The sequence below is a fragment of the Taurulus bubalis genome, assembly GCF_910589615.1.
Source record: "Taurulus bubalis genome assembly, chromosome: 17".
Taxonomy (NCBI): domain Eukaryota; kingdom Metazoa; phylum Chordata; class Actinopteri; order Perciformes; family Cottidae; genus Taurulus; species Taurulus bubalis.
This window is the reverse complement of record NC_136605.1, coordinates 15,544,166-15,556,668: the sequence shown is the minus strand read 5'-3', so window position 1 is coordinate 15,556,668 and position 12,503 is coordinate 15,544,166. Positions and strand designations below refer to the sequence as shown.

Here is a 12,503-nt window from a genome sequence, read left to right as displayed (position 1 = left end):
TTTGGAACCAACGGCATCGGACGATGACGGAGGCAGTTCCCTCCCTGTGATTGGTGGAATCTGGTCAGGCAAAATACGTCACATATATTTGGCGCTCTTCATCCTCGACGGCTCTGGCGCGTTTTTGAAAAGAGCAACATACGTCAAGAAACATGTATTCTGAATTGCTACTCGGACCAATTTGGAAAGTATCCGTGTAACGTTTTCCAGCTGGCGTCCTATGTCCGCAGCTGACATGTTGAAGATGTTTGGACTACTTTTGGGGCCCGCGAGAAGCGAAGCTGCTTTGAGAGTAGCGTCGACCGAAGTCTGCTAGCTTGTTGTTTTACAGTGAAATTCATCTGTGTGGCGGCTCCACACACAGATGTCCGCCTCTCACAATGAACTCTGCGTCTGTTGTTCAGCCACACACTCGGGGAAGTGAATAAGAAACAGGCAAGAAGACAGTCTGTGAAGTAGCAGCAAGTTACCGGTTCACTTTTATTGGTGAGTGTTTCTTTATCTACACGTCATTTTGCACAAACGCTGGAGGTGCTGCAGGGCGCCATGTCAGGAATAACATGGGTTACTTTTTAATTATGTTAGCTGTCCCTGACCCCTCTATGAAAGGCTGTATATCAACTTTTTGTATTCAGACTTTGCCTCACCTGAACTCGTACCTTCCTGCATAGTGTGGTATTAATGCTGTTTCATAGTACTTTGTGTATTGTACCTGTGTTTACAGTGCCAACAGTGTTCCATAGCAAAATATATGGCTGAATAATGAACTGTGCTGTGCCTTTTTGTAGTAAATATTCAAATACATAGTGTTGAGGTTATTCATTTTAGGTGATAAACCATGAGAGGTTATTGAAAACTATAATAATAATAATAATAATAATAATAATTGAGCATTAATAACACTGTTATGGAGCTTTTGCTTTTATTTGATAACTCTGGAAAAGAGGTACTGGTAATCCAAACGTGATAAAGCTTCCCAACTAGATTTTATACCGGGATAGTGAGTTTGCAACCTAAACCACTGCTGTTTGGATAATAATAATAGTACTTAATGTCTGCTCAGCTCTCAATTTCCATTTGCATAATGTTTCTTTTTGCTGTAGGTCTTGTAAAATTATGGCTGGTGTTGTGGCTATGGCATCCGTCATAGAGGACTTTGACACCCAGGTATGTCTCTGATTTGGACCTTTTTATAGCATTCAGTAGCTGTTACAAAATTTTTCATTCATTTATTATGTATTTTCACTCCTTTTGCAGCCTTGCAAGAAATCTCGCAAAGATGGTGGCAGTCCTATTGTCAAGACAATCACAAACTATTTCTCTCCCGTGCCGAAGCCTGCGGAAAAACCCTTTTCACCGCCTCGCTCCAACAACATCACTGACTACTTTTGCCAGAAGGCAGTGGCACTGTCCTCGAAAGAAAAGACCAGCTCCCCTGAACAATTGAAAGAGAACTGTCAGACGTCTGAAATCGCAGAAAAACACACAGGCCCAGAGTCAGCCGTGAAACGGCAAACTCAGAAACGGCAGCGAAAGGCCAGCAAAGCTGCAAGAAAACTTGTGGAGGCTGAAATCTTTAGCTCCGCAGAGGAGGCGAGCAGCCCGATTGTAGAGAAACGATATGATAGCAGAGACTCGGCAGCAGAAGCAATCAGCAGCTGTAGTATGCTTGGCAGTGATACAGCAGCCCTCATTGCCCAGCTCAGTGCTGAGGCTTGTGTCCCTGCCACAAAGACTGTCAGTGTGGAGCAGTTTGAAGAAGATGGTCCCAACTGTGGGAACAATGTCAAACTTAATCCAGAACTAAATGGTGTTGAATTATCTCCAATCGTACCTTTAAACGACAAAGCAAAACAAGTAAAAACTGTTGCACGAAATTCAAGGAAGGCAAAGCATTCAGAACCAGAGGAGACAGAAAAAGAGAGCTCCCTGTGTGATGTTAGTATGGAGGTCAATGTGGACGAGGCCTCGATGTTAAACAACAGCACAGTCACAATCTCCTTTGAAGATTTTGTGCGGAGTCAGGGTCAGGGTCAGGGCCAGGGCAGTGAGGAAGATGACACAGAAGATGAACAGGGAAGAAAAGGCACAATCACACCAGAGGCGGAAGAAATGGACACTGACCAGTTGGACGTCCCTAAAGGTGAAGAAAATGTTGGTTCTGGACAGTCACCTTTTCATGTCTCACCCCGAACTGTCACCATCCGGGCTGAAGTGCACGTAGTCTCACTAAAACAAGAAGCAGCCATGGCGGGGGGGAAATTAGCTTCTATCTTCAACAAGAGAAAAGGAGCGATGAGCCCTGCATCGTCTCCTCATATCGAGGCCGAACACCAACTTCCTTCTTCCTCTTTGACCGTCAAGCGTAGATCCAATGTGGTTCTTCAAGAGGAGGATCTAGAGCTGTATGTGCTTGAGAGTGAATCCATGCCCAAGTGCAGTGTGGTAGAGAGGAAGCAGTTCATGTCCGCCTTCAAACAGCCAAGTCTGGATGGGTCTAAAACCAAGCCAGTTAAGATCCAGAGCAAGCAGAAGCAACCCGGAGACAAGGCTGGGGATGATGCAGACAAAGTTGCTGAAGAAGAAAATGTAATTCCACCCTCTGTTGAGCAAGTTCATGTTGCCTCTCAGGGAGACAAAGTAGTTAAAAAGAAACCAGCCAGAAAAGGCAGAAAGAAAGCTAAAGATGAAGATGAAGGAATCACCACTCCACTGAATGCTGCTGCTGTGGAAACAGTGGCCGTAGTTGGTGACGTTGATGATCAAATAGAGGAGATTCCCATCACCTCAACTCCCTCCATCCCAGCGGCAGTGAGAAGGTCCAAAAGAGAAGCTGTAGTGCGGGAAGCACCGGCGCTCACCCCAACAAACCCGATCAGAAAAAACAGGAAATGCAATGAGTCGAAGGACGCTGCTGCTGCTTCTTCACCTCACGACAGTCCTGCAAACATGTCTACCCAAAAGAGACGCAGGTCCAAACGCACAGTCTTTGTAGCAGAGATGTTGTGCCCACCTGACACAAAAGAAAGCCCAATCAGGTGACACATTCTATCAAAAACGTATACACTCGGGTGCAAATTTATTGGGTACAACAAAGCTTAAACTACTGCAGTCTAGTATAACAGTCCTGCATTCATGAAGATAATAATGTAAAACACTTTGTTTATACTGTTTTAGAGAAGTGTTTATTCAACTGTACGGTCATCTGGACTGCATTTCATTATGCAGTGAGTTGTTTCTATTTTTTTACGAACCCTTGTTGAACGGGGTGGACAAAATATTAGAAACACCTGTCGGTAACGTAATGCAAGACAATTCAACGGCACCTCAAACTGCATTCTCAAACAGTTAATCAACATCTTTATACAAGTTTAAACAACAGAACATTGTAACCAAGATAGGATCTATTACAGGACTGTATTTTGCCTCATGAGTTTTAGCAACCCAATAAACTGAGTGTGTATGACTGTATTTACGTGTCATGGTTCTTTTTAATGTTGCCTATATTTTTCATATTCTAATTCTATGTTTTCTTTTTCATAAGAATTAAATTTACGAGGGTCCATAAAAACGTTCACACGAACAAGCCTGAAAGTGGACGTGGCATAAACACTTCATTGGCTACTAAAGTAAGTAGGATATTTATTTATAGATTAAACAGAGTCTCAATGTAATGTTTTGCTGTGCTGACTTGACAAGAAACAACATATTTTAAATATAAATACAAGGGTGATGACAGGATGCCTTTTCTTTTTCAGACATCAAATGACTTAAAAAAAAGGAGGCAGGCAAAGAAGTTGGTGGAGAAAGCCAGAGTGATTCAGCAGAGTAAAAAAACTGCTGTCAAGGAAAAGGGCACCTTAAGGCGTTCGTCACGAGCTGAGGCCTCCGCCAAGATAAGCTACTGTGACGATGAGGTACAGTAAAGATAAATATTTTTTTACTGTTGGAAGGGGTTCTGGATTTTTGTAGATGAATTTGTTGGGTTATCGAAAAGCTATTTTATTGATGCATGAACATAAGCACAGACAGGGAGTCCTGTAGGACATTGTTTCCCAATTCTTATTTTAAAATGCCAAACCAATTCACAACAGGCCGTATCTATAAATCGTGAGAAGATCAAAGTTGTGCATAAATTAACGTTCTTTAACGTGGACAACTTAGTTTTAAGCATGTGTTATTAAAAATGTATGTTAAATACTTTATAAATGATACCAAATAAATGCATTTAGGCGGCGTTGATAGGCTCTTGTTTATTCCTCTCAGTAAAACAGTTTATATTCAATGTTGTAAGTAGGCTACAATTATCAGAACAATACAAACATTCAGGCTCCCTCACATGTGTACTGCAGATAAGAGATTATGGAAGAAGTTCACAAAAGTGAAGTTGTGTACTCACTCATGTATTTTTCCCCCCCTCATTATTATGTGGTTTGTTTTTTCAGGATTCTGTCATCTGCCTGGAGGAGGACCAGACGGCTCCAGAAAAGAGTAAAAGCAAGAAGCGTTTGCGCAGTCTAAATGAAGTTCTAGGAAAGGCATCTGTTGGCAAAGAGACCAAGGCTGTCCCAGGTAAGCTTTCCCATTCTAAAATCCTCATTTACTGTTTAGCATTTAGTATAAAATCTAATCTATCGGTGCTCTATTTTCTTTCTCACAGGCTCCAAAGGGGCCTCGCTGGGCCAAGAGAAGACGGCTCGGAAGGCGTCTGCGGTGATTTCCATCTTTGATGACAGCAGCTCTGAAAACTCCCAGGATGATGAGCAGTTCAAAGCACGTAAAGAGTTCTTGAAGAGTGGCCTGCCCGAGTCTTTCAAGAAACAGATCGTGAAGACGGCTGCCAGCAGGGAGGCCTATTCTCTCTCCTGTTCCTCCTTTCAACCAGTTCTTCACATGAAGCAACCATCAAACGGTGAACTCACAATCTTCATAGAGATGTATAAATGTTGGCATCTTCATTTGACAGTGGTGGAAACTTGTTTTACTTCACTACATTTATTTGACAATTTTAATTTGTATGTTCAGATTAATACTAAAAAACATACAAATACAATAAAGTGAGCTTCACCTTCAAGTGAAATTTGAAATAATGTACACATTTAAAAAACTGATGACTATAATCACTTTTAATTCATTAATGTAATATTAATTATTCTAAAATGAGCCGTTGTGCATAATAAGTACTCTTTACTTTTGGTACTTTAAGTGCAATTTTCTATTTTCTTTTTATGTAGGACTTTAACTTCTAACAGAATATTTCTACATTTTGGTATTGCAACATTAGCTTAAATATATTACCTAATTTAGTCATTATTTTGGAAGACTGGTAGATACAGATGGATCAAGACAGAGCTCAGCATAACTTGTTTTTGTTGTGTATTGACAGATTGCCCTCTTTGGAGTCTACTGTGGCCCGAGTCTTCGTTACTGGTTCATCTGAAAGAGATTTGGTGCCAAACATCCAACTCACTTCCATCTGTGAGCGGTTCCCTTTGTGTGAAGACAAAACCAGAACGTAGAACCTTTTTGGAACGGGTATGTCGAAACAAATTAGTCTCACGTTTAACAGGATCGATACCTCATTGTCTGGTTTATAGCTGCTACCTGTCTGCCAGTATTTAGAAAAGGCTCATGAAGAGAGGGACGACTTTAAGTACTTTAATGCTTAATTCTATTTTAGTTTGTATTTTTGTGCATCACGTCGTTTGGAGTCTAGTCGGGTTAAATAGCAAACCCAATATTTCCTTTTTTTCCTTTTTGAAGGGTTCTGGCTGGAGGCCTGAGATCTCTGAAAGTGTTCGGCAGCTTCTAATGGAGGAGGTCAGCGCCTCTAACCCTCCCTTCCCCGCCCAGATGTTTACCACTCGCTTCCTCAAGAGACGCGCTGACCAGCAGCAGCAGCAGAGCACAGCCTCAGGTCAGTCTGACAGGCACTCGTTGCTCTCGTTCACTGAAACAAAGGTAGATGTGTTGTATTGAACCGTTTTTATTAGGCTGTTATTAAGCTTGATTTCCTATTTCATTTCGACACTATTCCGCGTTTATCCTTTATTTATTCACTGGCATCTGCAATAACGTTTCCTTTTGAAGTTGTATCAAAGCACAAATATTTTTAGTAATGTTAATGCTTACAAAACAGCCATAAGAGGGAGAGAATCGGAACGTAAATTAAAAGATTATTCTCAACATCCATTGCATGTTACCTACTAGAACAAGAGGCTGTAACCAGAGTCAAGAGTACCACACTGCCAGCTGAACCAGTTGGAGGGAAGAGGAAGAGAATGGATGACGAGGGGGGACTGTCTGTGAAGGTGGCCAAGAAGCAACGGGCCAACTGTGCAGAAGAAAATAAATCCGAGCCTGAGCCAACAAAAAGGGGCGGACGTACCAGACGAGCGAGGAGATCAAGTCCGGAGGAGGCGGAGGATGAGAAAGCTCCGCCTTCAGTCAAAGCTGCTCCCGTCCCGTCTGATGACGACGACTCTGTGGTTGTGATTGATGACTCTCTTTTGGGAGAGAACACTGGAAGAAAAGGTGAAGTATCACATTTTACGTCTGAATCACCACATTTGTATTAATGAGTCTCTCTCTGTGAACTTTGGGATCAATTAAAAATACGGCAAATCAGCCAATGGGAAGCAACATAAATGACATAAGTACACAAAAGGAAACTCCTGCTTATTTCCAACAAACCATAAGTCAATGCAAGCTTGCAAACAAAGACAGAAAATATATTTAAAAGTCTTGGACTAACTGACGTTTTGACTTTTGACTTTTGACTTTAATGTTTTTTTCAAACTTGTCCTCCAGAATTAGCTTTAGTTGCAAATGTGTCATTATCAAAGCCATAGTCATAGTGAAGTGTGGGCAAACTTTAAGAAGTAGAAGTTTAGTTCTAAAAATAGAGCTGCACCACAACAATGTGAGTATCTCAAAAAGCCACCACGAGGAAAACACCTTCCAACTGGCATGACAACTTTCTATGAAAAGAACATTATAAAAGATCCTCAAAGGTATGCCAGTAAGAGATGACTAGTGTCTGCATTGTTAACATGCTCGCCTAATTGATCCAGTAGGTGTCCGTTCACATCATTGTCTGTTACAAGTAATGTAGAAAGTGTTTGGTTCTACAGATGTGGGGAGAGAGGATGTGCTATGGACGGACAAATATCAGCCCCAGCACTCCAGCGACATCATAGGCAACACTGCCTCAGTGAGGAGGCTGCACAGGTGAGGAACTAAAACAGCTTTAACTTCACTGCACCTCTATCAAAACCGTAGCCACTCTTGCGCATGGCTGCTGTGGCTCAGAGGTAGAGCGGGTCGGCTTCCAAGCGATTCAATTCCCCAGCCTCTCCAGTCCACATGTCGAAGTGTCCTTGGGCAAAACCCTGAACCCTTAAATTGCTCCGGGACGTTGTGTCATCTGTGTGTAAATATGCTTGAATTAGTTTAGAGTCTTGATGGGCAGGTGGCCCCTCGCATGGCAGCCTGAAGACTAGAAAGGCATTATCTAAATTACAGTCCACTAATCATTTACCATATTTGCTTTATTCTGTATCTCTTAAATGGTATCGGCCTATTGCGTAAATACAAGCACAATATGCCTTGGGGCCGTCGTATGAGGAACATTTGGGCGAATGTTTCATGTTTCTCCTTTTTTTACAGCTGGCTTAAGGAATGGAAACTTCGTGCAGACAGAGAAGAAAGAAAAAAGCAGAAAGACAAGAAACAAGAGGAAGGCAGCAATGGTGGGAGATTTAACATATTAATGTCCTTGTATCCTCTTTTATTACTAGTAGTGTGTTTGTGTTGACTGAATGATGTCTCTTTGTGTCCAGACTCAGACTGGGACTGCGGAGAAGAGGACTTCCAGGATGGAGAGGACATGTTGTGTAATACAATGCTTATCACAGGACCTACTGGAATAGGAAAGACTGCTGCAGTCTATGCTTGTGCCCAGGAGTTGGGCTTCAAGGTACGAAAGCATCAAACTCCATAACTGACATTTGTGTAGGAATTGGCTTCTTCGTTTCCTAACTTCTCTCTGGTCCCTCAAGGTATTCGAGGTGAATGCTTCAGCTCAGCGTAGCGGCCGTCTCATTCTGTCCCAGCTGAAGGAAGCCACTCAGTCCCACCAGGTGGACAGTCAGGGGGTCAACGCCCACAAGCCTACCTACTTCAACAGTTATGGCGCAAGCAGCAGCGCCGGCACTCTCAAGCTCGGATCCTCGCCCAGTATGTAACCTTGATAACCTGTTTTTATTGAGTGGCTTGTGATTGAGGAAATGATTTTTGCATATTGTGTGGTTGGAACTGTTGTTTACTCTGAGTTGTTGTCTTCATCTTCCAGGAAAGGTTAACTCTCCTCGTAGAGTGGTTTCCTCTCCCAGGAAACATCCCCAGTCCCCAAGAGGTGCTAAAAGAGGAGGCCTGGCTCCCACCTCTTTAGCAAACTTCTTCAAAACGGGTCAACCAACCAATGAGACACCTAACACTAAGAAGAATGAACAAACGGGTTAGTTTCATCTTCAAATGTACCATTGTTTACTTCCCTGATGGGGTAACCTTCATGAAAAGTTAATACCAGGACTTTAATAGTATTTGACTGTTTCTTTTCTCTCCCCCATGTCTCTTCACATAGTGGCTTCCAAGAAAGTCATAAAAGCAAATGAGTGTGCCAATAAGCAAAAAGACCCCAAATCAGCTTCCACCCCTAAAGAGAAGAACAATGAAGAACAGAGCAAGAAGACGGCCACCTCGCTTATCCTCTTTGAAGAAGTGGATGTTATTTTTGATGATGACTCTGGGTTTCTAGCTGCCATCAAGACATTTATGACCACGACGAAGAGACCAGTCATCCTCACGACCAGCGGTGAGTAGGAGGAGAGGTCAAATGTTGATTGGATTTATTCCTACTTTCTTTCTGGTCTTTTGAGTTTAATTCAAATCTTGGATGTTTTTTTTTAGATCCTGCTTTCAGCACTATGTTTGACGGCAACTTTGAAGAGATCCTTTTCAAAACGCCCTCAGTGGTGAGTGGACAATTATTCATCACAAATATTTTAATGCTTATCAAGTGGGATAGATCAGTTATCGAAAGTATGTTTCAGTTGGTTTTCAGTTGTCTGTTTCCCGCCTTTCTTCTCTGGTACAGTTGGATGTCAGCAGCTACCTGCGACTGGTGTGTCTGACGGAGGACACGAGAACTGACCGAGTGGACATCAGCTCTCTGCTCAGACTCAATGGATGTGACATCCGGCAGAGTTTACTGCAGCTGCAGTTCTGGACCCGGAGCGCAGGAGGCCGCCACGTCACCAGACCATTGAAGCACAGTGGCAGACTCGGTAAGAAGCCTTTGAAAAAGTAGTAGTAGTAATGTTGATCACTTAGTTTTGCTTTATTATGTCAATGACTATTGACTTTATTACATCCATCTTACTGTAACGCTGTATTCTGCACTCATCCCTTCATTGGCTTTGTGTTGCCTTCAGAAAACAGTTTAAAATTATAGTCATTACCAAGCTCCAAGTTAATTCTCTGACCAGCTTAGCCCGTACGTACAATGTAGACCTTCACCCGAGCGTGACCTTGCATTTGCTGGTGTCTACATTGTGGAGTGAATTGCTGTTCAAAAACCGCATAGCACAAAAAACATTTTATTTCAAAAACAAAATTGCAGCATTTTGCATAATTGTATAACTTTCTCTCATGTCATTAGTTAAAGCACTTTGTAAAGGTGTTAAGAAAAGTGCAATACGAATAAGTTAACTTGTTAATCTAATGAGTATTTCCCCCTCTTATTTGCATTAAAAGCTGGGCTAAAGCCAGAGACTGATGAAGAGTCAGTGTGTGCAGTGACTGACACTCTTCCTGCCTGTGACACCGGCTGCACTGAGAGCATGCTGGGTCTGCTGAACGTTGAACCTAAGGAAGACATTTGGGAGCGGCTCAAGGTAAACTCTTCATTTCCCACATTACACTGCGGTGAGTAAGAACATGTATAAAGTGAGGGTTTCTTTAGTTGACCGAGTATGCGTTGTCAACAGAGTCCGATGGAGGAGATGTTGTGCTGGGAGCTGCTGGCAAACAGCAAGCGACGAGGAGTGGACCTGCTCTATTCCAACTTTGAGGCACTATTACCTCTACCGCTCACACAGTTGACTACCTCCACCTTCAAACCAGAGCAATCGGTTTCTGCATCGCAAGACCATCCTTCTGCTAATCCAAAAGAGCTGCCTTCACTTGCCGGGTCACTGCACACGGCCGAGTCAGCGGAGTGCTCGGACGACGGCAGTCCAATCAAAATGTCCCATAGAATGAGGAAGAGCAAGAAGCGGCACAGTTTACCCGACCAGGATGGACTGCACTCGGACTCTGACTCAGAAGACGGTTTTCTATCTCTCTGCAAGCCGCAGAGCGCTCCTCTGGCAAAGGAGAACGTCAAAGGGAGTTTAGTTTCAGAGGTGGTGAAGAGGAAGCCACTGACTCATGAGGAGCGGGTAAAATGTATCCCAATCTCCCAGTGTTTAGAATCAATAGCTGACTTTTTCGACAACATGTCGTACATGGACTCTTTGATGGTTCATTCGGAAGGGAGCGACAATCCGAAGAGGATGTCACAGGTCGGTGCAGTGTTGAAAGACGGGATGACAGAGGAGTCGAGGGTTGAGACTGGCCGGGGGAGCTGGGAAAGAGGAATGCACGTCTTGGAGATCCCGGCTGCTGTGGAGGCTCTGAGCTTCCACAAGTGTCGGGTTTCAGTAGCGGCGGCCTGGAACAAAGTCCAACAACTAGAGGGCGAGGTGGGACAGGAGGCTGCAGCAGAACTCAGCCTCCCTGTGGCTGCTCATCGAGAAGGTTACAGCTTCACTCAGGACGGTCCCAGTCAACCACAGTGAGTCTTTCTTTACTCAAGAATATCATCTTCTGTCCAACATAAAGCTAACACACTGTGGCCCAGTCAGCAGCATGATATTGGTCACAGTAAGAATTATAATCCTGACACGTTAAACCAGAGCAAAGAAAGGTAATGTGTACTGCTACGTTCCAGGCTGGTCCAGCGGAAGAGAGACGTGATGGAAAGTCTGACGCTCAGAGGAGTGTTTGGTACTCCGGCCAACAGACCAGCAGCGGCTCTGGACTACTTGCCGGCCCTTCGCACCATCTGCAGATCAGAGCAGCTCAAGGAGCAGGGCAAAGTTAAACGAAGGTGAGCATGCAGAAACCGTAGCTTCTCACTTGGCCAGTGCCATCAGGTCTTTGTCCAAAGTGTGGGCAGGATGTGGTTCAACACCTTTCATCACAGGCAGCCAGTAAACTGACTCATATAATGATGCAAGTTTTTGTTTAGCGACCAAGCATCTGGCTACAAATAAATGTGTTCCAAGTGTCAACTGAATTGTAATTGTATGCATGGAGCTCGTACAAATGCAACCACGTCTGATGAAATGTGTCCACAGAAAACTGAGTTGTTTTTATTTCCCCTCCAGGTTCCTGCACTACCTAGATGCGATCCACCTAGGTCTTGAAAAGAGCACTCAACAGCAGTTGGCTGAAGACTTCCCCTGAACCTTTAGGAGATCAGACATGTCTTCCTGATCACACAGAGGCCTGGAACAGACATTCGCTTCTGAGTGGTCACACTTATACGGTCCGGTCCATGCGTTTTGGCTGTAGATTTATAGGAAGGAACGCTTTTACAGTTTGTGTGACACGAGGAGGTGAGGCAGCAACATATGTCACTGTTGCCTTTTTGTCTCTTTATGACCTCGACATCAGATGAGCGGGTCACAGCTGCGTGTGCAAAGAGAAGAAGTCTGGAGAAGAAATGACTGAATACTGAAGGTTCTCACCTGAAGGGCTCACGGCTAAACGACCTCAACGGCTGTCTCATTCAGCGCGTCTTGTGCTTTCAAAGAATGCACTAAAGATTTCTACTTTATATGATTTTTGTAATATTAAGCGGTGTGTTTAAAAGTGCGTCTTTCTTGTACAGTAGTGTTTTATACGTCAAAGCCTCTTCTTAATTTGCTTTGCATCTCGCAAAGTGTTTTTATCTCGTAGAAATTTATTTTGAGGAGCAAGTGTGTATCATTAATGTAAGCGATTAATTAACGTGTAAAATAGAATTTGTAAAGTCGGTGTGAAAGGTCTGCTGTCTTTATCAGCGCTAAATCACCTTCACATTCCTCACAGTGATGAGTTTATTTTTCTTTTTTTAAATTAATCTTTTTTTCCAGTCTTAAATATGTACACATTATTCACAGTGGGTATATGTTGTAACCAAATAAAGGTTTATAACAACTAAATAAAGAAACTGTCTCACTGTGTATGTGCTTATTACTTTCTGTCCTCAGCAGAGCTCAGTGATTATCGGGTGGTTGGTATTTGGGGCATGTCTGTTTGCTGTGATCATTGAATGTGTCCTCAGTGGCGCGACCGGTTCCGGCTGATTGTGATGCCGTTTGTGTTCGTGAGGTCTCTCCACAGGTAGGTGTCAT

At 43.3% G+C, this 12,503-nt stretch overlaps 1 protein-coding gene across 1 annotated transcript; it reads left to right on the top strand.

The window, feature by feature from the left end:
* Nucleotides 1-441: 441 nt before the first annotated feature.
* Nucleotides 442-11,687, top strand: atad5a (ATPase family AAA domain containing 5a). The gene is made up of 22 exons (XM_079233311.1): nt 442-486; nt 1,104-1,167; nt 1,258-3,038; nt 3,545-3,629; nt 3,759-3,917; nt 4,446-4,572; nt 4,661-4,912; nt 5,387-5,535; nt 5,764-5,917; nt 6,211-6,534; nt 7,134-7,230; nt 7,669-7,751; nt 7,842-7,978; nt 8,061-8,238; nt 8,354-8,518; nt 8,645-8,875; nt 8,971-9,035; nt 9,158-9,347; nt 9,817-9,956; nt 10,050-10,897; nt 11,054-11,212; nt 11,493-11,687. Exons 2-22 carry the CDS (start codon nt 1,117-1,119, stop codon nt 11,569-11,571), a joined length of 5,454 nt encoding a protein of 1,817 aa, XP_079089437.1. The 5' UTR covers nt 442-486; nt 1,104-1,116; the 3' UTR covers nt 11,572-11,687.
* Nucleotides 11,688-12,503: the final 816 nt, after the last annotated feature.

Excerpts from the sequence above, each read along its gene's own strand:
- atad5a (XM_079233311.1), top strand. The coding sequence starts at position 1,117 with ATGGCTGGTGTTGTGGCTATGGCATCCGTCATAGAGGACTTTGACACC. Across the intron at positions 4,573-4,660 it reads AGAGACCAAGGCTGTCCCAG|GCTCCAAAGGGGCCTCGCTG; the intron begins GTAAGCTTTCCC and ends TCTTTCTCACAG. Across the intron at positions 9,957-10,049 it reads ACATTTGGGAGCGGCTCAAG|AGTCCGATGGAGGAGATGTT; the intron begins GTAAACTCTTCA and ends CGTTGTCAACAG.